The following is a 27697-nucleotide window of genomic DNA, read 5'->3' as shown; positions in this document are numbered from 1 at the left end:
TGTGTGGCCTTTAATGTGCATCTGTCTACAGTGCAGTGCAGATCCCCCTTTCAAGTACGACTAGTCTACCAGACATCATATCAAACAGTAAATGTAGAGTAATTATTTTGTATTTTTCACTTAAAAGTTATCTTTTGATTTTTTGTGTATTTGAAATTTAATGTTGTATTATAATTTTTCAGGAAACCTGTAACTTGCCACACTGTACACTTGACATTTATTTTGTATGTTTCTGCTAACTTACTATTTTCTTCATTTCCAAACAGCTCATAAAAAATTGAACAGACATAAAATGTATTATGACAGCATACTGGGAAATGAAGCTTGAAGTTTATAGTTGCTGCATGCATATTTTTGTACCAGATATCCCGGATGATGAGGCACAGTATTGGACTGGCAAACTGGAGCGCATCAACAGAATGGGAATCCATGATGAGGTAAAATACAGTTTTTACCAGAAAGTTTTAATATAAAATGAAGTTTATTATTCCAGTCAATAAAGAATGCTATTATATGCACATTTTACACTCTCTGTCCTCTCTAGTACTCTCTTCAGGAAGATGTTCAGAGTCACCCATTGCCATTTGCGGCTTCCCAGTGCTGTGAGTACCTGAATGTGTTGTACTTTTAACCTCTAGATGGAGCCAGTTTTCTATCTTTCTGGATCTCAGACTCATTCGTCTTGTTACTTCTATTTTATTCTTTTTCTTTTAAATCTCTTGTGACAATTTATGTGTTTGTTTGCCACTTATGGGGCTCCCTCATTGTCCAATTATTACAACACAGGAGCACTTAAGTCTTCTTTGTTTACACAATCCCCGACTCCTCTGACTTGCCTCTCACTTGTTACATCTGCACTTTTACCAGGCAACTATTTCGGATGGGCTGATTCACTGAGTATGTAACACACTTTGATGAAATTCTCCCCCTTGGCCAATCCTCATTCCCCTTCTGCATGTCATAAAGCCCCATGTGCCCCTTGTAACACGTAAACCATAAGGTTCCCATTCAATTAATTCACATTACTTAATTTTTTTTCTTTCCTCGCTGCATTCATTGATTACCTTTTGACATTTTCTCCCATTGCTGTTTTCTTGTTTTCTACAATATGCCCTGTTCTGATGTTAGAATGTTTTTTTACAACACATATATCATTTATTATTATATTGTGTACATTCCAGAAAAGATCCAGAAAAGTAATCTTCTGATACATAACAAACATTGCTAGAAGTCTGACTAACAATGGAAGCCCCTATTACGTGTTTAATGTAGGGAATTGCAGTTCCTTCACAGAGATGACAGGTGGCAGTCTTTGCTAAATATTTATGAATCACTTCTTATGGCTTTATCACTTGAAACGACAAACCCCAGCCTAGCTATCTCCCTAGCCAATACTTGCCTTATGGTTAGCTTTTAGAAGACGTTGCCTTTGAACTGGTAAGGTCAGTTTCAAGAAGTGGTGTATTTTGGTGCTTTCCTATATGAAGTTATACAAATTATTATGAAGCTGTGTGGGGTGAACACCTACAAACTGTCTTCTTCTCGGTAATTCAACACAAGGTTGCCCCTTTGTAAAATGATTATTTTATGTTTTTGTGTATAAATATAGAGGCTTAAGTGGGCTAACAAGAAATAAAGTTCACAATCTTTACTTTTCTTATAGAAAATTATTCTGTAGATGAATCTATGGGATCATACAGCTAGAGAGGTGAAGAACAGCTCTTTGCCTTACATTTAGCACAAGTGCTTGCGTGTACAGCACTTTCTTAGTGGGGCAACAAACAGTGCAAGCAGTGATGTAATGGTTTGATATATTCATGACTATGAATTTCCCAGGCTACATGTGCACAGGTGGGAGTTTTGTTTAAGTAAAGCCACATGAGGCAAATTGTTTTGTTAGAAACTTTGTCTTGTGTTGCACTGTAACCCTGTTAGTGATGACCAATTATTTTAGTATGTTATAAACAAAAATCAGCATCACAAAAAAAATAATATTTTTGCTATAAGAGCAAGGGGAAGTCCGTATTTACCTGAAAATAATAAGAGCGATCCTGACGAAATCTGTTTTTATCCTGCATGGAAATCTTTTCATTCAGAAGATTCTCTTGCCTTCTTAATTGAGAATGACTGTACCAGAGTGCAGTGCCATTCTGTGGGTCTCTCCACTCTTTTTACTTCGAATAAATCACTTTCAAATAACCCCAGGGTTGTACACAATTAGCTCTTATAATTCTACAAACCTATTGCTAGTCAGTTAGTCAGCTTTATTTTTTACTTTTCTGCTAGGATCCAGGATTACAGAATACTCTCTTCTTTCTTGTTTAGTAAAAGTTGCATCTTATATTTTGTTCTTGAAATACTTACATCAATTGCACAATTTTTTATGACATTTTATGATGTGAAATCTATTAAAACATAATCAGAATAATTCTGTCATATCAGGGCCAGTAACATTTATTAAAATAACCGCACAAAGTTTTCCTGGCTGCAGATTTGTGTAGCTCTGTGTCCATTTGTTGCTTTCCTGTCCTACTCAGGCATCATTATAATGGTTAAGAGTGTGTCTAGAAACTGCCATATTTTGCAATTTGTATGGGGTGTTTAGAGCTTGTCTTTTTACCTGCTGCAGCCTTGGATGACCAGGACAGTGCTGTAGATGACCGGGATAGCGATTACCGCAGTGAGACCAGTAACAGTTTGCCTCCACGTTACCACACAACTGCTCAGCCCAACTCATCTATGCACCAGTACCCGATGGGGCCTCGGCCACAGCATCGCCCGGATGGCTGCACAGACTCTGCCCACAGTTTCGACCTGGACTACAGGGACCCAAGAGGAAGCAGGTAGACCGGGTCGCCCAGGGATACCTTCACTCACTCATGCACTCCTGAACAGACACTCTTTATCCTTACACATACTGGCAGTGTAGCCTGATGGTTCTTGCTTCCACTGCAGCAGTTAGTTTTGATGGGTTGCTTTATTGTGTACTGCTGTCGTCTAATGCAAAGTAATATAATCACGGCGGTAATGGCTGTATTTGCCTTTTGTTTTTGTTTTTTTTCTCCCTCTCACTTTTTACACAAATAGTGCAAAACTTAAGAAGTGCTTTTCAATAATGTAACTGAAAATGAGTTGTCTATTCATTATGACCTCAAAAATAACCAGAGTTAAATCAACATCAATGAAATTATAAAGGTAAATCATGCAAATGTAATTGGTATCATAATGACATTACTTGTGCCTCCGTTAATTAGGGTTTAAAACCTAGTCAGAAGTGTTTACTTTAGATAAGATTGTTTCACAGAGAATTGGTAATTACCTCTTAATTAATTTTGTCATGAATAGTTTACCTGATCAAAAGCCCATGTTTTTGTCTTCCGTACATCAGGAAGAATATCAGGATTATTTGTTTACTGTTGGCCAAATGGCCAAAATAAAGTGTTTATATGATGATTGTTACTAACATACAAAAATAATATATTCTTTTTTGTTGTTATTATGGTCACTACAACGCCAGTAAAATGCTGTCAGGAAGTATTTGGTCCAGAAAACAAATATTCTTGGTTCATGGACTTTAATCTTGTGTGCTTGCCGTAGCATGCATGCGCACCAGTGAGACTGCTACAAATCTGCCTGTGTTGACTGATAGGGAGTTGATCCGGATAATTCTACATCAGAAAAAAAATGTGATTACAGTCACAGAAAAAAAAAAAAACCTTCATTGTTCATGTTTCTTTTTGTCTTGAGGGTGTGTTGGGTTGTTTAAAGTTTCTGTTAGTTTGAAATGCTCTGGGTATATCACAAAGAGGAAATCCCTCTTTCACACCTCTGGAGGAAATAGGTCAGTGACAGACACATGCCTTTCAGTTGTAACATAAAAACCTCTACCATGAATGCCATATGGTGGTGATTTTGCGGACATTTCCTGTTAAGACTTTTACAGACAGACTGTGGAAGTGCTGATAAGCGTGTTTGTTGCAGTGGGGATTTACAACAATCTAAATTCAGTGAGGCACGTGCAAACATGGAGCTATATGCACACAATCTCACACTTGCAAACAAAGAGTTTTATTACCCCTGTCAAATTTATGAAATGTGTAACATGTTATGTTCTAGTCTTTTGGTATGCCTTCTGGGCAGTTTAGTTAAGATCATCAAAAACTGCAAAAAATGTTTATTAAAGAATGCAATGTTACATATTGCTTACCATATATATTATAGATCAGGTCATCATTACAAAAAGATTTATTTAGATTTGTTTCTGTCATAATTTACTGTGTGGCTTAACTTGCGTTTCTGTTTGCATTTTTTCTTTTTGTATGCCTCTTTTCCATCCCTTTATCCATTCCCACACCCTCATTAAATTAATTTTTTTACATAAAAAAAAAAAAAAGAAGCTCTTTAAACCAGAAAGGAAGAGTCAGAATTATACCTGTAGATTCTGGCATGGGGGTTGAAGATTGGGAAAACAAATACAAGGGGCAAAGCAAGCCACAGCTAAGTGACTTTATAGATGATGAAGACAGCGTTATCTTTCGCATGGGAAGACCCTACTCCGAGCTATCACGTTCACCTATCCATCAGAATACAAAGCATAGTGGTGGTCTGCCTGCCACCTATCCTGAGGGTTATGATACTATTGATCGTCGGCGAAAGAAAAAGATTACAGACCCAGGAGGGTTTCTCAGTCCAGAAGCAGACAAAATGAGAAAAGAGACCTTTCCCGCTGACCTTGCACTCCTCCGTGAGAAAAGAGGGGAGCTTTTCATGCGACAGGTAGCAGAGATGCAGGAAGAGGAGGAGCGTATGACATCAGATCTAAGACCATATCAGAATGGGCTTCTCTACAAAACAAGGATGTGGGCTAAAAATGAGCTGGACAGCACTTTGGAGAATTATGTGGCATACAAAAAAGGGCAAGATGCTAGAAGGAAGGCACAGTTTGATTTTGAAATGGAGAGCCCTCTGCACCACCCTATAGGAGCAGAGGACAGTGTTAATGACATTGCCTTTATGGCTGATGAGTGTCGCTCAGAGAACAAAAGACATTATAAAGATAGGCATTCTTTCTCCTATGAGGACCACATAGAACATTCACAGAGCCTTTGGGAGAAGTATGGGAAACCTAAATCAGGAGGATGGGTTTCAGAGGCAATGCTCTCTCCTGTAGAAGAGCCAAGTGATGAATATGTTGATCCTATGGATGAGCTTCAATGTCTTGTTGAAACAGTGTCTGAATACCTGGCTGAAAAAGAAGAGGAAATTAGCAAATATGGATCCCTGCCTAAATCAAGCAAGTCTAGGCTGTCCTCCTATGGTAGCAATAGAACTGATTCATTTGGGGAGGAGCAAAGTAATTCAAAGGATTTAAGAGAAGAATCCCAATCACATGCTGCTTCTGATCAGGGCATTTCAGGAGTAAAAAATGCCATGAGCTCATTGTTTACTTCTCTCACTGACAAAGTTGGTGGAGGCCCTAAACAGCCTGCCCTATCTCCACAAGTATCATCTGCACAATCCTCACAATCTGGACTAACAAAATTGTTGTCCTTCATTCCTAAGTCAAATAACACAGCTCCCGTAGCTATTGTCTCTCCAGTAGAAAGTTCTCCTGAAAAGTCATTCAATTCTTTGCCTTCTCACCCACCACATGATGCCAAAATACACAGTCATCATCAAGAAACACAAACTCCCAGCAGGTGTCAGACTCAAACAAGTGCAAAAGACCATGTACCCAAGCTTGTAACCAAACCTCAAAGTGCTCCAGAAAACTCAGTCTTGGGTAGATTAAATCCTTTGAAGCTTTTTTCAGCTGATAATGTGAATTTGGCTGAATGCAAACAGGCGTTGGAATCCACATGTTCTCAGAGTCATACACAATTGGAAGAGAGATGGCTTGATAACAGAGGTAGTGAATCAGAAAAATTAAGAAGACTTTCACATGAAAAATATTCAGGACAAAATTATGATAGAAACTTATATGAGACACAAATTCAGTCAATTTTGAATAAAGGGAGTATTCCTGTTCCAGAGCCAGAAAGGTCAACTGGGCCAACACATTCTGTAAACACCAGTTTCTTTAGCCCTTTTAAGAAGTCATTAAGTTCACTGATCACACCTGCTGCCCCTGTTCCCCCCCACGGAGCTCCACCTGTGGCAGTTTATCCAGTGTTTAGAACCACAGAGAGCCCCCAACTAGAGGAACCAGTTGAAGACCCAGCATTGACTAGTAAGCCTAAAGTACCTTTCTCTTCATCTGAAAACGTTTCCACTCAGCCATGTCCCAAAGCAGAAGGTGGTGTGCTTTCTGGTTTTTTAAAGTTTGCATCCAGTGAAGACATCAGTGCCTCCATAAAAACACAGAATCCTCAGCATGATCTGACTTCAACAACTTCGACCACCTTGACCAAGAATCCTCCTGTGCACCAGGAAAATAGTGAGAAAGGGTGGTTTTCCAGCATATTCAACCCTACCCCAGCACCCTCTGGTCTAGACCAGAATGTAATCTGTAATCAGCAACCTCAGAACAGTAAACTGTCATCTGTCTCACAAGCCCAACATACATCAAATCAGAAATCTGGAATGCAGCAGCAGACTGTCAATCAACCAAAACAAGGTGGACTGCTATCTGGAATTCTTACATTTGGCTCTAGTAGTGACTTATCTGGCCATTTATCACAGCATGCTAACAATCAGCCATTCAACAGAAATAATCCCACACAATTTTCCCAACACACGGCCCCAGAACAAACCTCTTCAACTCCACAGATGGGGGGCCTTCTCTCAGGTTTATTGAACATTTCATCTACCAAAAACCTGCAACAAAAGGGACAATCTCGTGATAGTGAAGCACAAAGGAACATTCCCGGCAATTACTTTGGTCAGCAGCAGACTTCACACAGAACTCAGCAAACACACACTGCAGAAAAGGGACTGCTATCTGGCTTGCTCAAATTTGAATCCTCTGAGAATATTTCAAGGAGTCAAACAGTTCACCACCAAAGCAGTCAACAAGGTCCAAGCCAACTGAGTACTCAAGGTCCAAGCCAAGGTCATCCTATTAAAAACATTCCTCAGAATCACCAAGGTGTCCGATACGAGACAAATAAACCAGGATTTGCTCGACAGCAGACTGTTCCACTTCAGCAAGCACCATCCCAACAAGGTGGTTTTCTATCTGGACTTTTCAAATTTGCTTCAGCAGACAACATAAACACACAAAGTCAACCATCAGCTCATCAGCATGGAATGACACTAAGCAAATCCAATAATGAGCCAATAAAGACAACAAATATCCAAGTTTCTAGTCAAGATCAGCCAAAAAATAGCACAACGCAAAAAACAACACATGCAAGTAGTCTGTTTTCTGGACTTTTTAAATCCCCTTCAGAAAACACAGCTCAACAGTTGCAGCCCAAAAACACCTATGAAACACAACAGCAAAACAAAATACCACATAACCAGACTGATCCAACACAGATAGAGACAGCGGGTCAATCGGGAGTGCTCTCAGGGTTTTTAAACAAGTTTACAAAATCAAATGAAAGTATTCACACAACCTGTCAAACATCAACAGAACAACCACCTCAAGAAAGGGCCAATAATTATACAGTTACAATGAAAAGCCCACTGCAAAAACAGCCACACAATAATATGACACAACAACAATCAAAAGAAAAGGCAGAAAAAGAGAAAAGAACAAGTCAGATAAGTGGACAACAGACTACTTCAGCCAAGTTCATAGAGTCTTATTCTGACATATTAACAAATGCTAACGTAAACCTTGGAAGGGATGGTTTACAAAAAGACAATCCAGATTCTCTCAATCCAGGAAAGAGTAGACATGCTTTAATCAGTGCACCTGTGTCAGTCGATACTGAGAGTTTGGATTTGCGTACATCAGCTACTTTTGCAAGATCTCTTCAGAGCTGCACGACATACTCCTCAGTGAGCACTGGTAATTTGCCTCAGTTATATAATTCTGGTTCATTTAGGTCAACTAACCCAATGGCCTATAGTGCAGGAAATATCCATTCCCTTTTACAAAGTCGTGCAACTTCACCAGTCATGACCATGCATCCATATATTGGTGGAAGCTCTCCATCTTTATACAGTGCTACAAGTCAAAACCTTTATCAGTTATCTGCATATGCAGTAAGTCCCTCTTATGATGAAAACCAGTGGATCCGTGAAAGTGCTCTGTGGCAGCAGTTTCAGGATGAGTCACTAGGTTATCATTTCCCAGTAGAGAATCAAGGATATAGGCTGAGTTCTGAAAGTACACCATTACCAGTACCTGAGAATCAGAACACTGTGCAATGGCAAGGTGTTGTTTATCACCAAGAAAAATATAAACCACATCAGTGTGAAGGATATAGAAATGATGATCTATATCCAAAGAGAAAATTATGGAATAGTTATGAAGACTTGGGAAATATAGAACATTTACCCAATGAGGAAGGTGTGTTGAACTTAACTACTAAACAGAGTAATGCCAAGTTTGGGAAATGGCATTCATTTAATGATGGTAGCACTTATAGCTTGAATGGTGTTTCATATCATGAAGGGTATTATGAAGAAACTGCTCCAAGCTTATCTTATTCAGCTAACTGGCAATATGGAATGGATAATCCAGACTCACAGCATGTTCACACCAATGGCATGATCAATCACAGTCAGCTTAATTTGAATAGACCAGTAGATCCTCCAAGTGCAAATATAGACCTCGAAGACTCCCTGTACCTTGAAGACACTGAATGGTATCAACAGTGGCTGGCACTTTTGGAGCAAGGAATGTGGTGGCCAGCAGAAGACGGTGACTGTGGCTACTTTGTTTACACAGATCATGAGTATATTTATGCTTTACTTACAGATGCAGTGGGAGAATATGTGTATGCATGTGCCCCTGAAGGTGAATCTTGGGGAAATGCACAGCAGTTAGAAAGTTTTCCAAGTGCTTGGCTGAAGAATGAGATGGTTTTAGTCTGTGGCTTTAAAATTCCACTTTACAATGAAGATGAGCTTCTTTGGCTTCCAGGTCAAGATCACAGAGATTCTCAACTTCTAAATGCCCCCCTAGATTTGTCTGCTGCCTACAGAAAAGGAAATGAGATTATGAATTTAAATCTTGAACAATTCTCTCAAATGTTTGAGAATTCATTTCTGTCTCAAGGGCAGCCTGGTGTGGATTTCTCATCCTATACATTAAACAAAGTTAAGATGGATCCAAGACAGCCTAGTTATGTATATCAAGATTATTGTAATGACATCATTGACCTTTCATGTCATAATAGAGATCATATTGGCCCATATTGGAATAACCAGGAAGTAAAGACATTTCTTGCTCAAAAAGTTTCGGTCTCCCTGAATTCTACTCCTACAGCAAATTCTAATCAACACTTACTTTACAACTGTTACCAACCTAGCCAACGGCGGCGTTCATCAACTGCTGTTACAATAAAACATGTGGATGATGTATCAGAGGAAGAATGGAGGAAAAGAGTGTCTCCAGGAGAACAGCAACCTAATCGTCAGGTTAAGAAGATTTCTTCCCTAATAACCTCTTTTGTCAGCAAAACATCACAGGTTGAATTGAACAGTTCTAATAAGTCCACATGTGAGCAAGCCACTGACAAACAATCTAAAAGCATCCTTTCATCAGGATTTCAGAGTCTGAAGTCTAAGATAATCAGAGAAGAATCTACTGCCGTTGTAACTCAGACAGAAAGCTTTAAACAACAAATTGAAACGCCAGTTACCAAACAGGGTAGAATTTTGCCCACAGTACCAACAGCACCTCAAGTGACTCACCCTGCAACACACTCAACAAATTCGCATGCAACTCAGAAACCTAAACTTTCGCGGCAGACTACCATGGTACAACAAGTGACTCCACCAACAAACCTCAATGTGACAGTGCCTTTAGGATCAAAAGAATATCTTAGTAAACCTGCACCAACTGGACAACCTACATCGGATAAACCGATGGACATACCAGTGGGAAAACCATCTGAACAACCACAGGCAGGGTTGATGAACTTCCTAAAATCTGCAGTAGGAATGGAGGAAACCAAACCAGTTCTCAATAAATTTACTGACACATCTCCAAATCAACAGAGCAAAACTGGCAGCACAAGCTCCTTACCAGGAAGTGCCACTACAAATAAAGAGGCTACAGGAGTTTCAAATCTTTTGGGGTCAATCAGTAATCTGTTTAGCACTGAGCCCTCTCAACCACAAAAACAGCAAATCAAACCTAGTGTTACAGAGGATTCACTAACATCAGCATCTCGATCTAAAGGTATTCAGAGACAGCAAACGTTAGACCAAAGTGGCTCATCTAGGCCCATGCAGAGCCTAATCCCAGATAAAAATATATTGGAAATGTCTACTCAGAGTATCCCTACAGGCTCTGCAGCCAGCCACTCACAATCTGTGCCGCCTGTTGCACAAACAACGCAGGAAACTGAAAGTAAACCATCTGGTGTACTGTTTGGATTTTCAGTTGGAGAAATATTTGGGGGATCAGCAGCATCTAACCAGTCTGGTCCTACTGGTCAACAGGAAGAATCACTTGGTAAAACTATATTTTCAATGTTTACAGGGCCAAATACCCAGCAGACTACAGATAAATCTGGGACATTGTCTCAAACACACCCATCAAGCACACCTTCACAGCCTTCTCAACAGGAAACACTTGGTAAAAGTTTATTATCAAAGTTGTCAGCATCAACTCCTCATGCACCTCCTAACGAAACCAGGCCCAACACTGAGGCGCCACAGGGGGGAACTATCCCTCCAAAGGATCCTCCATCTACAGGGTTCCTTTCAATGTTCGGCAGTCACAGCACCCAACAATCTCAAAATCAAACTGGATCTTTTCTAGGGGGAATTCTTCCTGGATCATCAAGTTCAGCTGAAAGCCCAATGAAGGGGCTGTTGTCAATGTTTAGTGATCCCAACCCGCCACAAACACAGTCATCAACAAGACCATTTCAAGAACGAGTAGTCCAGTCACAAACTCAACAACAAGGGGGACCACAGGCACAATCTAAACCACAAGAACAGCCTCTACCACAAGGACAAACAGCTACCTCTGTTCTTGGGGGTATATTCGGTGGATTGTCTGCCTCTACTGAAAATCCAAGAAAAACATTGTTTTCCGTGTTTAGTGGTCCTAGTTCCCCTCAACCACCAAGAACTGGAGGGGATACAAACATGCCCTACACACCAGGGACTGCAGTCCCAAAAGAACCAACCAAGAGTATGTGTTCTGTTTTTAACGATGTTTTGCCAACACCACAACAGACTCCCAGTTCATCTGCTGCCACCTCTGCCAAAGAGTCCCCAGCTATTCATTCACAACAAAGTTCTTCCCAGATGGCATCTATTTCAAGTGACCATGTCCTCAAAGATGCCCCTTCTAGTGAATTCTCAGGGAACAAATCTGATAGTAACTCCTGTCAAGTGCATGCTGTCCCATCTAGTGATATTACAGTAGTTACCACAAATACTTGTGGTGACTCATTTGAAGCCAGTGATGTTATGTCTAAGCACTCAAATTTAGAATGTGGTGTTGTGCATAAGGAAATGAGCACAGAGAGTGCACCCCAGGATCCTTCTTTTTCTAAAGAACCTTCAGCCTCCGTGATTAGTGGATCAGACCCACATCCTCCATCTTCAACTGGATCTATCTCAGATGAGCCAAGAAAAGGTTTTCTTTCTTTATTTTCTACACCCAGCACTGAGCCAAGTTCTACCAAAACAGATCTGTCAACTACAGGATCTACACCTGGATCATCGGGCCTGAAAGACCAATCAGCCAAGGGGTTATTTTCAGTGTTTGCAAGTTCTGCCCCTCAGCCCTCTTCACAGACTGGAAGTTCTCTGTTAGGGGCAATGTTTGGAGGTTCTTCACCTCAAACACCATCATCTCAAGTAGGAGGATCATTGCTAGGTGGGTTATTTGGAGGGTCTGTACCGCAGACTGCTCCACAAGCTAGTCTCAACAAGACTGGTGGTTCTGTTCCCCAAACTACAGGATCACAGCCAGGGTCATCATTACTTGGAGGCTTATTTGGAGGATCTGCTTCCCAGGCTGCTGGATCCCAGTCTGCTGGGTCTATTTTGGGTGGTATATTCGGTGGTTCAACAGTTTCATCTCTTGTGCAAACTAGTGGGTCCACAAGTGGAAGTTTTGGTGGGGCTGATCAGACTTCCGCAACTCAAAATAAAAACTCTATATTCGGAGGGATTTTGGGCAGTTCACCATCTCCAACAGCTGGTGTACAGACAGGTACATCTCTTCTAGGTAGTATTTTAACTGGCCCTTCTGGTCCAAATGACACAAGTTTGTTTTCAGTGTTTGGAGGATCTACTTCAGATGCAACAACTACTCCAACATCTAATAATGACAAAATATCAACTACCACTCTCAACAGCACTACATCAACTGTAACTGATCAACAAAAAGCCATTGACAGTAAAACTGTTTCAACTGGTGGTGATAAAAGTGAAATTAATACTTTGATCAAAAGCAACGATCAAGTGGAAATCCCAAATACACTTGAGAATAAAGTTCAGCCTCTTGCTGCAAGCTTGTCTAAAGGTGAGGATAGTCTCATAGAAGAAGTAAGTTGCCAAGATACTGATAAGCAAACTGCTTTATCTGAAAAAAATCAGTCTAAAGAGTTTGAAATGTGTGCATCAACAGAACAAATTGTAAATTCAGAGATTGCAAGTAGTAGTCAGTTGAGTCAAGATACAAAAACATCTAATGCAGAAGAGGAAATGCAATTCCCTCAGTCTGTAAGTTCTTTGGCCCAAGAACAGCAGAAACCTCCAGTGCCAGACAAGTCAGATACAGTTACTAGCTTCACGTCCACCCTTTTCAAACCAACACCTACTCCCACTGAAGGTCAGCAACAGCAAAAGCCTTTTGGATTGGGAGGAACAGCACCCCAACCTTCCTCCATTCAGACTGGTGCGTCAATACTAGGGGGTATTTTTGGAGGCCCCAGTGCCCAGGCAGCGTCTCCCCAGACAGGTGGATCATTACTTGGAGGCTTATTTAAAGGGTCCGCTCCTCAGTCTGCTACTCAAGCCACTGCCCCCACCACCGGAGGTTCAATATTAGGTGGGATGTTTGGGGGAGGATCCAGCACCAAATCTGCAGTTCCCCAGAGTGGTGGCTCATTACTGGGTGGAATGTTTGGAGCTTCTGGAGTTACACCTCAGGCTGGTGGTTCTTTGTTTGGAGGAATGTTTGGAGGAGCTACTGGTCAGACTGCAGGATCACAAACTGGAGCATCAACTTTACTTGGTGGCATAGGAGGATCTTTGTTTGGGGCTATGGGACAACCACCTAAGCCATCTGAATCTGTGCCAGCTATACCAAAACCAACAGCCAGTGCAATGGGACAACCACCTAAGCCATCTAAATCTGTGCCAGCGGTACCCAAACCAATCACCAGTGCAAATATAATGATGGGCTCAACATTGCAAGATAAAGATCAAGTGAAGCCTGGCAGCTTAATAAATGACAGTGCTGGGGAAACTGAAACAGCTTGTTTAAAAACTTCTACTGTTTCAAGTGCAGCAAAAGACATTTCTGTCATTCATCAGGTAGTTAACAATGAAAAAGAAAAGCCAGAAGGGGAGGGAGAAGTGATACATGAGAAGCCCATGGTTATTAAAGAGGACCCTGAGAGTAAAGAAAGTGACAAGTCAGTCCCACCTGATGTCACAGAGGCAGATGTTAATGTTACTTCACCTCCTAATCAGTTGCCCAACAATGCAGAGCCTTCTCAAGCTAAGTCTTTGTTTGGGTTTATATCAGCACAGAGCAATGCAGTAAAATCTCTTGGATCCCTGATGTCATCAGCACCATCACTTGCTTCATCATTGTCTCAGACAGAAGGAGGTAGTAGCCTAATTTCAGGGCTGAAAAACCTTTCTGGAGGCGTATTTCAAGAGGAAAAACCTAATACTGAAAAACAAGAGCCATCCACCATTTCATTACTGGGGGAAAATGCAGGTTTTCCTCAGCAGACACAGCCATCCAAATCACAAGCTGTCCCAGTTATAACTTCTCAACTCCAAACTAACAACAGTTCAGCAAGCAATGAGACTGTACAAAAGGTCGAAACAACTGAAGCCGAAAAAACTGTACCGGTAGGTTCCACAGATGATATAGCAACTCCCCAGATTTGCATCTCCACTCCTGATGTAGATCCTTCAGCATCCCTGACCCCAAAAGAGGAGGAAAGGCTTGTAGAAATTCACCCCTCTGCAGGTCCTAACTCTGGAGTGCAGCTGGACAACCAGTCCAATCTTCTGTTGAATACAAAAAGGCTAGTAAAAGTACAATAAATGGCATCCTCCCTCCCTGCCCCCATTTGTGAAGTGGGAATTTTGGGAAAAAAAAGTTTTTCCTATTCAGTTTTGCAGTCAATTTTCACTAATTTAGTTATTTTGTGTCTTTGTCTGTGTTGTTCAGTGTGGCCTTTTTGTGTTTAGTATCTGCTGTATCATTTGTCATTTTAAATCCGAATTCCACAACAATGTTGTATTGAGTTTTAACTTTCTGGCTGAATCTACATTGTACTCAAACATTCTTATTACTATATCATTATATTGTTATCATTGTTATACCGTTCTCTCTCTCTCTCTCTCTCTCTCTCTCTCTCTCTCTCTCTCTCTCTCTCTCTCTCTCTCTCTCTCTCTCTCTCTCTCCATATACACATATATGTGTGTATGTGTTTCAGCAATTGAGTAAAGCATCTTGAGCCAACTGTTGTTGTGAATTGGGCTATATACATTTTATGAATTAAGTTGTTTGCAACATTGTCATGGAATTCTGCTTTAATTTATACACTTTTATTTATTAAATATTTTTTTACGTGTACATCTAGTAATCATCATATTTTACGAATCCATTCAGTCTTTTGTAGTGCAAACTTAAAACTATAAAATATTCAGAAATGATATTTCACCATTCTGAATGTTTTTCTCACTCCTTTCTCACCATTGTAGTCCAGTGGAAAGTAGTCGCTTTGGGTCATCAGGAAATCTTAGCCAGACCAGCTCCCAGCTTAGTGAGACTGGCCACGAGAGCACTGGAGGGTCAGAACTGGAGGAGTCCTTCCACTCCTATCATAGTACTGGTTTTCACCCTTCTACCAATGGGCAGCTACGCACAAATGGCACAAATCTCTCCATCAATGGACACTCTGTGGTCAGTGAGCGGGAGATGGATAGGCTGTCCCCTGACAAAAGACAGGACATAAAAAGTGATACTACAGCAGAGACAGGATCCCCCAAACTCCACAGGTACATTTTTGCTTGTAATTCAAATGTGTTTGATATAATGAAAATGCCTGAGAACTGAGAGATTTCCTCTTTCTCTTCTTTTCATCTAATGCTTCAATCCATGTAACCTAGACCTAGTTTCCATGATGATGATGGACCACCATTACCCTTTTCCCAATCCAGACTTCATTGGATGAAGGCCATCACTAAAGTCAGAGTTCAACTGCGGGAGGTATGCAGTATTTTAACTTCAGTTCCTCCAACAATGTTCAATCTGTTATTAACCCTTAATTCCAACTTTCTTCTTTTCCCAGTCCTTGTACACACAATATTTGCAAGCACGTTCATACATACAATCCTTTGAAACTGGTTGAGTTTAGTCTCTCTGAATGTTCATGCAGATGCACTAAAATGTACTAGAATGATATTACTTCTAGTGAATTGGTGTCCTAATTGCAGGCACACGACTAACAATGTGCTCCTCTGTTAAAACTACCCAGCAAAAGTTTTTATGATCCTCTAATTTTTAAGTAGTCTTCATTTTGTAACTTATATGAGATATCTTTGTCTCCTCTCCATCTTATTAAGTCTTAAATGTGGAATTTACTCTCTTCATGTGGTACTCATAATAAGAAATATAGTGTTGATTTTAGGCAGATTACTCACTGCATGAAAAATCTATATTGCATTAGTAGATGTTTTGCTCACAAAAGTCCTTACTATGTTCTTCTTCCAAGGATATCTGCTATGTTTGACAAATTCAGGGATAAAATCTGAAAATCTCCTGAAAGCGATAACTCAAGAAGGACGTCACCAAAGATTTTCAAATAATTACCAAGTTGCAGCCACTAAAAATCTTTGAACTCAGTGACCTTGAAATCAAGGTCAAGTTCAGATGTCAACTTTTTTGAAAATCAACTAAAATCTTACATTTTTACATCTGTTAGAAGGCTGTGGTGTAGCGGTGGCTACCAGTATTTCTTTTTATGTTGTGTTTCTTTTATGTTTTTTATGTTTGTTTCTTTTACTAAACGGTTGTTGTGTATTTTATCAGAATGTGCGAAAACAGAATATATGCAGTGACACATATCTCCATATACTGTATAGCTTGTAATCAGTATCTTTAGCCCAGTGTTTGTGTTTGTTTGTTTGTTTGTTTTTTACAAATCAAATGACCTTTGTTAAAAAGGCAATTGTGGCATTATGGAATCAACTGTAATGTGACCAAATATAGGTGCAATCTGCATTACCATTTCTGGAGAATTTTAAGTTTAGATGTTAAATTTAATAATTTAAGACCAGTCAGAAAGACTGGACTTTACTGTGTTCATAATGACAATATTGGGATTTGTTAGTCATAACTATAGTTCATCCTCCCTGACTAAAGCTTTAATAGCATGGCAATGAAGGAGCAGGGCATATAGCCCTTGCATGCCTTCATTATAATGATGACTTCCATGAAGTGGTTGAGATGAACATGAACTATAAATGAGTGATTGAAGACATGAGTATAAATCAAGGGTGAAAGCTGTCTAAGTGCTAATCATTAAATGATGCAAGGAAATACTTATCACACAAGGCTGCTGGTAAAGATTATAATTAATTAGAATTGGAAAGTTTTCGCGTGGTGTCACAGTGACTAGCATAATGAAAATGCTAGATTTGATACCCTAAAACATACGTGCTTGTTTATTTTCAAAGAAAGGTTTGGAATGAGATTGTAGTAATTTAATCAAACTTGACGACAGCAAGGAATCATGGGAGGCAAATCCATAACCCATACTTGATGAGAATATGCTTTAAAGTTTATACATATTATCCTTTGACTCCACAAATTCTCATTTAGTCACTCAGGGATAGTAGTATTGCCAATGTGTTTAGCTTGAATGTTTTTGAAGTTTTAAAAACAATACATTTTGACAAATGACTCTTTACAGTGACTGTGATCAGCTAAAAGCTGGTAGTCTTACACCCTCAGATTAGGTTTGCACTGGAATACACTCCCAGAGAACAGTGAGAGAGAGAGAGAGAGAGAGAGAGAGAGAGCTAGTGCAGTGAAAGCATGCAAGAGGGTGGGAGGGATAGCTACTTAACAGAGGGTGAACTGCTGTGTGATCATCTACTTGTGCTGTGCTGGCTATTTCGGTTGTAGAAATCAGGAACTCAGCACTTGTATATTTTTTTTAACTTTAAGGAAGATTTGCTGGTTTGATTGACACTGAACAATGTTCACCAGTACACCTGGGTAAATATTTTTATAAAATACAGGGAATTGCTATTACGAGCTGCTGAGCAACCCTCCATGTGGAATTAATCAATTTTATAAGATGGTATCTACAGGTTGTTCATTCTTTCTGATAAGGTAAGGATTACATTTTATTTAGTATATTTATGTTAAATATATATTTAACATATACTTTGATTAAAAATATAGATTGTACAAGTTACTGTATGGAAGATGTAGTATTGTAGTGCATAGATACACAACCATGTTTAGCCAATTAAATGTCAAGAAGGCATCTCTTCTTTCAGTATTCTAAAACCTCACTCATTGATGAGAAGCCAGCTAAAAAAGTCAAAAGCAAGATGCCTTTTTTACTTATTCTTTTTCTTTCTATTTAATGAAAGCTGTGGATTATTTAATAAGGAAAGGGGGGGAAAAAGGGAGACCGCTGAAGATTGACTCACTTGGAATATGGCCCGAACCCCTACCTGCCCCTCAGTTATTATGATCAATCAGTCAATCAATCAATTAATTAGTTACACATTGATGCGACTTTGTTTGTTTACACATATTCATCAAGTATGTCTAAAACTAGCATTAGTTGGTATGTTTGTAAATTAAATATGGCTATTAATAATTATTTTATGGAATAAAATAATATTTATAACTGTAATTTTATTGTGAAGCACATCGCTGCCTGTAAATGTAGGATAGGGGGATTCCATTCAGCTGATAAGATCATCAGCTTATTTTCATTCTCAGATTGGTGACTGAAACAGTCAGTTTTGATTGGCTGATTATACATTTCTACCCACTAAACGCTTATCAGGGTAATACACACCTTCTGTGCTAAAGTGCTTATTGGAGACCTCAAGTGCAGGGGTGTGTTAATGTATTTAGCAATTATATTATGCACTCCCTGGATTAGTTTACTTAATAGAATTGGACATTTGCTTTCCTAAAACTTTGCCATGGTATAGTTATGTTATAAAGCAAATTGACTACAAAGGTATTGTAAAATACAGAGAAAGTCCCCAGAAATAAGCTTACTTTAGTCTGAGGCCATCTTAAATGAAAATATTGCAACTCTATAAAATGTTTAATTTTCTTGTAATTTATATTTTAGAAGCTAAGGCCTCCTATGTTTTTTTTGTTTTTTTTTAACCAGATATTTAGTCACAGAGATGGAAGAGATAAGTGTGAATTTTATTACTATTTTATTACTATTTTTAAATATAATATAATTATATTAAAAATATTAATAATATTTTTTTAAAGTAGCATTTACAAATCTCAAAAGAATTATATAGTGCACTATTTGTAGAGCTAAGAAATCCTGCCGTGTCCAATTAAAACTCCTTAATTTGAGTTACAAGCAGTATTAAAGCAGGGATGATGAACAGAACTTGACCTTGAAACTACTGCAACATCTTCTACATTTTTGAGAATTTGGTAATTGTCTCAGTGAAGAAGACAAAATCACAGAGCTATGGTAAATGCCCTCTGTGAATGAAATAATGCCAGAACCAGATTTATGTTACAGTTGGGGTATTCAGTTGTCATTCCAGTGTGTACCAATGGATCAGAGCTATTAAGCCATGCAGCTGGTAAGGGTGTGTAAGAATGGCATGGCCTCAGAGGAGAGAATTGACCTGTCATCTAATTACTGTGCTGTCTTTCCAAAGCATCCTAATTACAGAGATCTAAGCAGCTGCATGGCGTTCATTCTGGAAGTTGACACTCTGACTGACTCTCAGTTAAAACAATGTCTATCCAGCATTTGTATTGTGGAGAGTAGTGTAGTCTCTCATAGAGGTATTCCATGTGTGCTCAAATGCATTCAGCCATCCCATATGGAAAAGATATATATAAATCTTATAAAGTTTGTATCTGTCTTGCGTGAAACTTGTATGAAAAGCATACAAAAGTGAAAACACATATAAGATCCCTTGAAAAATTATATAAATGAAAACTTGTATGTTTTGGATACTTACTAAAACAGTATATGAAAGTATTGAGAAAGTGGTCACTTTCATAAGTAAATCATATAAGTTTTTACTATTTCTTTTCCATATGGGATGTCTTTAATCCAGAAGGCAAATGAACTTTCTGCCCAGTGTTTAAGATATTGTGCATAGTCAGAATTAGAACTCCACTGTGGTCTGAGCTAGTGGTCATAAAACAGTAAAGTTTTATGTGTCTGTGTTTTTCACTTGATGGGTTTAATAAAAATGGGAAAGATAAATTACTTTCTCATTAAGGGAATTATAAAAAAAGAGTTTACATTTAAAATCACTACTTTTAAAATGCATACATTTGCATACTTTATCATTACCTTTCCTGTACTAGTTTTATTTATGTACCTGTGTTTTAGGTAATTGCTGGTAGTAGGGCAAGTTGACAGTTCCAAAGTTCATGTGGTGGTTTTATCATATTTAGCTGCCATCTGATAACAGAGAGCTGGTAGGCATAATAATCACATGGTTTTTTAAAGCTTTTTCAACAAAATAACTTACTTGCAGATACTTACTCATATGCAGGTTACGATGCTGGCTTATACTTGACCCATCTTAAGGAGGAGTCACAGAGGCAGTGATATCTCCATGTGTAGGAACAGTTGATCACAAGTGCCAATTCTCAGGGATGTTTCCCAGAGGACACGTCAGTGGAGAGGATGAACCCAATGAACTGGAGCCAGTTCCACTCTCACCCAAGAAGAGTGAGCTGCAGAAGAAAAAAACACAGCTCCCCAATGTAGGGCAAAGTCTCTGTAAAAAACTACAGAAGTGTCTACAGGCACCAGAAGATAATTCATTTCATGACCAGATATCAGTCAGCAAAACAATAACCAAAGCTAACCCCACCATATCTGAGAAAGACAGAAATTCTGATTGCCAAGATGGCAGTGAAGTTGTGGAGGCTTCTATCCCCAAGATTCTTGAAAGAATCACAAATGAGGAATGGAGGCAGAAGATGGAGGATGAGGAAGCAGACCATAGTAACGTAGTGGAGCATATCCTGAAGGAGCTGAAAGGAATCAATAAGATCCAAGAGGAAATTTCTGACCTGAGGCAGTATCTAACGTCTGTGCGAGGCTCAGTGGATGAAGTATCTTGTTGTGTCGATGCAGTGCTCAGTGAAATAGGTGAGCTATATTCCGGGGCTTCAGCTGTAACGCATCCTAGCCCTGTTTCTCAAACACGTCACACCAGGCATGGAAGTCTGGATAGGCAGAATGCAATCTCTTCTCCTCACACAGGTGATCCCAATCCTTTGCTGGACTGCAATGATTATGGAAGAGATTCAGGATATGTATCATCACATAGATCCCCCAAACAATGGCATGATCAAGCCACTTGCAGAACAGTCCATCAAAAAGATCAAGAGTACCTGGAGCAGAGTTCAGACATGCGCTTGTCTGATGTCTGTTACCTGGAGCTTCACTGTGACCAAAACTACCAAAGTACTAGCTCATTGTCATCATGTCAGAGCTCCAATTGTCCAGAGGCAGCCTTTCTTCCTGGTGACACGGAGTATAGCAGATGGCCAACTGCTGATATTCAGCACAGTATTAGTAGAGAAGGTGGTTGGAGTGAGGAGGATGTTTCCTCTTGTGCAAACAGTGGAGAAGAGCTTGAGAGCTTTCTAGGAGTTTGGAACAGACGTGCAAGAGAGGACACACAAAGCAGCACACCAGGTCATTCTTCTCACAACAGTTCAGAGCACCTTTCATTGTTGTTTGGAACCCATTATAATTCACCTTCAAGTTCTTCCAGTCAGGTGGACTGGAGGCCTCTGAGACAGGAAGCTGAGGGAGAAAACTTGGAGTGCGACTGTGCTGCAAACTGTCCATTTTCACGTAGTTCTGGATACCACACCACAGATGCCTGTGCGAATGAACTTGAGAGTGGGCCCTCTTGGAGCTTGAGCTGTTCCACTGTGTTGTTGACAGACTGTGATGATGGTTATTTAGAGCCACATTCACCATGTGATTATTGCCCGTCATCTGGGGACACTCTCGATCTCGGTTCTGCTGAGAGTTTGGACAGAGAGTGGACAGATCACAGCATTTCCAGGGAGGATGTAGGAGAAACATTGTCACCAGAGTCACCTGAAATAGATCCTGAAAGCACACCCAGGACTGCTGACGTAGGTTTTGATGCAACAAGTTTTAGCAAGGCTGTACTCACGGTCAGGTCAGCTTTAAAAGGGGCTTTCAAAAAGTTGGAAGGTTTGAATACCGAAGATGAAAAAGATGATAGTGGTACAGAGCCACCGCCATCCTTGGGTAAACAAATTTCTGAACCTGAGGATGAGCATATCACTGTAGATTATACAGAGGGAGAGATTAGCCTTACAGAGAATTATCCTCACTTTGCCACCTCAAAGGAGGACAGTGATCCTTCAGTCTACATGGATTGTCTTGAGATGCACGAGAATCTATCATGCTCCCTTCAAGCATCTCCACATAAAGCAAGCCCCTCTCCTGGAACTCCAACAGAATATCACTCTGTAGAGATTTCACAAGGAAAAGGAGACTATTCAACAGATGAAGAACTGTCCAAGTTTGATATAACGCCTGACCACCAGTATGCAACAAGGCAGGATGAAAGTCCACTGGGTCCAGTTCGTAACCAAGATGAGGTGCGCTTAAGTCCCATAAGGGAAAACCATGTTCTTCATGAAGAAAATCAAGAAAGGCTGACTGATGAAAAGCAAGGCAGGCTAACTGATGCCAGTCACAGAGCACGTATAGAGAATTTCCAACGTATTCTAAGAGAAAAGAGGCAAACTCGTCATAGACTGTCCAAATCTGCACAGGGATCCCATGGTTCTCAAGGCTCCCAAGGGTCCCAAGGATCTCAGTCTCAAGACGAGTTTGTATCAGGTATTTTATTTATTCATTTATTTTTTGCATATATACCACTTGCAAGCCTGGTAATAACAGCAAAAATCAAATCTTTATTTTTGTAGTGAACTAAATGCATTTCCTTTAGTTACAAAATTGTTTGACTTTGCTCATGTACAGCTACTCAACTTGATTTATAATGCTACTTGTATTTTGTTTTGTTTTTGCAGACTGTTGGAGAGAAGATAATCAGGTTACTTGAAATATATTAGCTCCATGTTCAAGCTACATTATTTTGTTTTTGTTTGGTTTGTTTATTTATTAATTTGTGTGCATCCCCCCCACACAGTACTGTTCTTACTTTTCTTATCAACATAAATACTTGTTGTTTCCAAAGCATAATGCTCTAAATACACATTATATATGGTATTGACTGCATAGATGTGTAATTTTTAGTCTGAACGTATTATTGACATTCTAGATGAGACATTTGCCTGATAACTTTAGTTAATCTGTTACAGAATAATTTACCAGGAGCTTGCTGTAACTTTACAATGTTTGTGGTGTTATTTCTTGTGTCATGTTCTGTTTTCGCCTTCATAATATTTTCAAACACTATCAAAATCTATTAGAAAGAACCCCAGAGGAAACTCCACTGTCAACTAAATAAATGAAAAAGGAAAAAGTTATACTTGTAGGAAGAAATAAAAAAAGACCTATGCATGTTTAATCACCCGAACAAAAATTTTGTGGTCGTGCTTTTGTCCTATTTGGAAATAAAATGTATTCTTTAGTTTTGCATCTACATACTGTGATCGTGGTCCACACTTTAATTTCACTTAACCTAATTAAAGAGTTCAGCAGCATTCATTTTAGTCCCATCTTTTAATAATTTTTTTTTTTTATTGTTTGTTTGTTTTTTAATTTGCATGTTCTGTGACATCAGAGAGGTCAAACTCAACCAAGCCTGGTTCCACAAACACCACTCCTCTCATAACATAGTTCTTTATGTCTTTGTGAGCCACTAGCCTAAATTCTCACATTTAAAATACTTACAGGTCAGAGATGTTGAACCCAGTACTCGACAGGCATGGGTCAAAACAGGGTAAGTTATACATAGTGTTGTATTGGTGAAGTTTGGTTAGATTAAATAAATTTGTATTTTAAACCTAAATAAAAACTGTTTTGCTTGTTCCGTAGTGGAGGCTCTGGTCTGTATGGAATTGACAGTATGCCGGACCTACGTAAAAAGAAGCCTATCCCATTGGTCAGCGATGTGGTCAGTACTCACCTATTGTTTATTTTCCTATAAATACACCGTATTTTGTATCTCATTCAGTTTGTTTTGTTCTTTACTGTGAGTGTTTCTGTAAATGAGACCAGTACAAACAATAGTTTTTGTTTGTTTGTTAGTTTTTCTTTTACACTGAATTTGGGATGGAGTTGTTTCAAAGAATGGAGACAAATATGAAATCAGCCTGCTAATGTCTCTCTCCCTCCTCTCTTAAACCCAAAATTATTCCCCACAACTCTCTTGAATGCATTCACTCTCCTTGGTCAGGCTATGGTAAGTTATAGAACCTAGTTGACACTCCCTTTTCTACTGAAGTACAAAATAAACTAGGACAGTTAACAGTAGTCACCAGGCATAGTATGTTGATCTCTGCCATACTTCCTGTTTATTACAATTGAAGACATTTGCATGTGTCCTTTTGGTCCTGGGTTACTTTTCTTTCTATTCAACATTCCCATCAAAATACATTGCCAACAGGTCATTCCCTCACCTTTTGGTTAACGTTGTTTTTCTTCTTTTTGATCAAATTGACTGGATAGAATAAACTACTAACAAAGGCCTGTCTATGTTTTATAATGTTGACTTTGGGCTAACTTGCTTGGTACTAATAATACTCACATGGGTTCTCACCATATGGTAAGTGTTCATCAAGTTCATAGAATAAAGATAATAACAATTCTATTAACCACCTTTATAACTAACCCCTCAAACCTTTTAACTATATTGACTTTTATTGTTGCAGAACTGTTTTTCAGTGTGCTTGGTTGTGGGTTGTTTTGACTTTGTACACAAACTTTGCTGATTTTTTTTTTCTTTGTATTTGTCATGTTGTTCAGTCCCTTGTCCAAGCCAGGAAGGCAGGAATCGCATCTGCAATGGCTGCTCGATCATCAATTAAGGATGAGGAGCTGGTGAGTATGCGGGGGAAAAAAAACTTCTGCTTTGCATCTTGGAGATTGTCGGTTTCAAAAACTTCCCAGTGACACAGTTTTCATGGTTGTGACTCCATCGGCCTTTCAGCATAAGCACGTCCTTATAACTGATAAGGGTTTTGTTTTTGTTTTTGTTTCCCTGGATTAGGACTTTTAAAAATAGATCTTCTTCCTTCTGTAGAAAAATCATGTCTACAAGAAGACCCTGCAGGCTCTTATCTACCCCATATCTTGCACCACACCACATAACTTCGAGGTGTGGACAGCGACTACACCTACATACTGCTATGAGTGTGAGGGGCTCCTGTGGGGAATCGCACGGCAAGGCATGCGTTGTTCTGAGTGTGGTGTCAAGTGCCATGAAAAGTGCCAAGAATTACTGAATGCTGACTGTCTGCAGCGTGAGTACTAAGGAAATGTTTCACAGAAGTTTCCATCAGGGATCTGAAACTACATTTTTACGTTATCGGGAAGCTGTTTCATTACAATTTTGTCTCAAATGTTTAAGAATATTTTCCCCACATTAAAAATCATTTTTATTTAACTTGTAACCACTGAAGTGGCATATGTATATTTTTTAGTTTCAAGCCTTTTCGGTCTGTTTTTTCTTTTTTTTTTTTAAATAAATATTTAGGTGCGGCAGAGAAGAGCTCTAAGCATGGAGCTGAAGACCGCACTCAAAATATCATCATGGCCATGAAGGACAGGATGAAGATCAGGGAAAGGAACAAACCAGAAATCTTTGAGCTGATCAGGGAAGTGTTTGTCATCAGCAAAGCCATCCATGCACAGCAGATGAAAACCATCAAACAAAGCGTATTGGATGGGACGTCAAAGTGGTCAGCCAAGATCACAATCACAGGTATTTTGCCATCACAGCTCAACGACAACTTTGGAGCTATGTTACATGTGCTCTCTGTAATTTTTTATTGTTTCTTATGTCTTGGTTAGTTGTTTGTGCACAAGGACTTCAGGCAAAAGACAAGACAGGATCCAGTGATCCGTATGTCACTGTTCAGGTGGGCAAGACCAAGAAGAGAACAAAGACCATCTATGGAAACCTCAATCCAGTCTGGGAGGAAAAGTTCCATTTGTGAGTCGTTTCTTGGTTATGAAATCAAAAAAGTTGTTTGGGGGGGGTTGTTGTGTTTTGTTTTGTTTTTTTTGTTCCTTGAGTGCTTGTTATCAGTAGTGCTATAAGTGCTCACCTTAATTACTCCCTTGTAGTATCTATCATCTTGTAACTTAATATTATTCAGTTTATGTTTCTTTTTTGCTCCTTTTTTTGTTTTGTTTTGTTTTGTTTTGTTAGTGAGTGCCACAATTCCTCAGACCGAATCAAAGTGCGAGTGTGGGATGAAGATGATGACATCAAGTCCAGAGTGAAGCAGCGTCTGAAGAGGGAATCTGACGATTTCCTGGGACAGAGCATCATTGAAGTCCGAACGCTGAGCGGAGAAATGGATGTCTGGTATAACCTGGGTCAGTTGGCTTTCTTGTCTTTTTTTAATAGACATCATGAAGAAAACTGTATAGCATATGCGGAGGGGAGGCAGCGTCACAGAACGCACAGTGTAAGTGGTCATAATGGGTCCTCGACAGCGCAATCTGAGAGGTAGTGTGAATATGACTTTCAAGTAAAGCTCAGCTAAATTTATTTATGTATTTATCTTTTTTGTTAAATGCATCAATACCTACTAAAACTCCCAATATCTACTCCCAATCTTTTGGTCACACCTTGTATCATGTTACCATGCCTGTTTATAACCTGGATCTCATCTGCTTGTTACATCAATTTCACATCTGTATGTTTTTGTTTGGCGCTAAAAGCCTTGCTTTCAGCAAGTCCAGTCTGTTGTTTGTACCTCATTAGTCACATCTCCTTTCCCTGCAGCAAACATATTTATACCCAGGCATGTTGCTTCCCTAAGGCCTGTGTTGGTCTGCATGAAAATACTAGCTTATTTGATTACATTTTAAATGAGTTTCTCCCTGCTAGCAAGAAGTTGTGATAATTTTAAGGAAAAAGTTTCACGATAATCCCCCAATTCTATCCCTAGGGTGTGCAGGCAGTTTCATTAGGATGATGCCTGAACAAAATAATTAACAAGTATACAGGATCTGATTTCTCAGGCCTGTGTGCTAGTCTACATGAGCACTAGTTGTGCAGCATGAATATATGTAGCTTGAATACCTCTCAGGATAAAATCTAATCCCAGTCTTGTGGGCAAACAAATGTTGTCTTTAGAATAATATTTCTGAATTACTGTCTCTGCGTCTTCGTATCTCTTCATATGTTGTATGTAAGGGTGAGGTGTTCACTTTTCTTAAGCACATTTTTTTGTTCATACTTGATTAAAGTGCTAAAATTGACCTGACAGCAGCAGTAATAAATCTTCAAGTGCAACAGCTTGTCACTGAATATGAATGTGCCCATAAATCTACCGTTGTTGTTGTTTTGTGTGGGGTTTTTTTTGTTTGTTTTTTTAAGCTAGGAGATTTGACTTGCTTGGTTTAATATCTCCCTGAAAACTGTATGATCAAATATTTATTTTGATAGGTTTTATTATGAATTGGATTTGAATGCTTAATTAATGATTAATGATGTAATATACCTAGTTCATGAGAGAAAGGGGGGAAAAAACAAAACATTTTCACTATCTCTTTCTCCCTCCCTCTCTGACTCTCTTCCTTTCACCTCCTGATATGTGATTATCAAGTAGCAGCACTCCAGTCGGAAATCGACCACTCTAGCGACATGTACAAATTACCCCAAATGATTTGCCTGTCAGGGCAAATAGCAGGGGTGAGCCGCCAAGAACTCCACCTCCAGAAACACTCTAGCTCAAATGTCTTCTGTTATCAGGCACAGACTCATGCAGCCCATTGCCTTTGTTACACTCACTATCAGCTGGAGGACTTCTATTATCATCGCTGACTCTGGACGACCATCAAACTGTAGAAACAGAAGCCCTTACAATAGAATTGCCAAGCTAATAGTCTGTGATTAGGGTTGTGTTAACAGACCTAGTTTAGAGTGCCTTTGGTGTCACAGATTTGGACTCAAGTTATGAATCAAGACATTCCCG

General features: G+C 39.3%; 1 protein-coding gene across 13 annotated transcripts in view; it reads left to right on the top strand.

Annotated features, from left to right (window-relative positions):
• The window catches only part of unc13bb (unc-13 homolog Bb (C. elegans)), a 66316-nt gene that overhangs the window by 21509 nt on the left and 17110 nt on the right, over positions 1-27697 (top strand). For 4 of the 13 annotated variants that reach the window (XM_026174252.1, XM_026174254.1, XM_026174255.1 and 1 more), the window contains exons 6-20: positions 364-437; positions 545-602; positions 868-897; positions 2630-2843; positions 4395-14351; positions 15034-15330; positions 15442-15541; positions 23441-23487; positions 23583-23661; positions 23944-23949; positions 24513-24587; positions 24790-25009; positions 25243-25470; positions 25560-25701; positions 25921-26090. In XM_026174252.1, the coding sequence (XP_026030037.1) occupies positions 364-437; positions 545-602; positions 868-897; positions 2630-2843; positions 4395-14351; positions 15034-15330; positions 15442-15541; positions 23441-23487; positions 23583-23661; positions 23944-23949; positions 24513-24587; positions 24790-25009; positions 25243-25470; positions 25560-25701; positions 25921-26090 (11697 nt within the window). Of the gene's footprint in view, positions 1-363; positions 438-544; positions 603-867; positions 898-2629; positions 2844-4394; positions 14352-15033; positions 15331-15441; positions 15542-17427; positions 17672-20073; positions 22422-22612; positions 22636-23440; positions 23488-23582; positions 23662-23943; positions 23950-24512; positions 24588-24789; positions 25010-25242; positions 25471-25559; positions 25702-25920; positions 26091-27697 lie in introns of those variants that run through there. The other 9 variants (XM_026174262.1, XM_026174260.1, XM_026174249.1 and 6 more) reach the window with 8 other exon arrangements.

The sequence above is a fragment of the Astatotilapia calliptera genome, chromosome 7 (genome assembly GCF_900246225.1).
Source record: "Astatotilapia calliptera chromosome 7, fAstCal1.2, whole genome shotgun sequence".
Lineage (NCBI taxonomy): Eukaryota > Metazoa > Chordata > Actinopteri > Cichliformes > Cichlidae > Astatotilapia > Astatotilapia calliptera.
The sequence above is the reverse complement of the archived record's forward strand: the minus strand, read 5'-3'. Positions and strand labels throughout refer to the sequence as shown.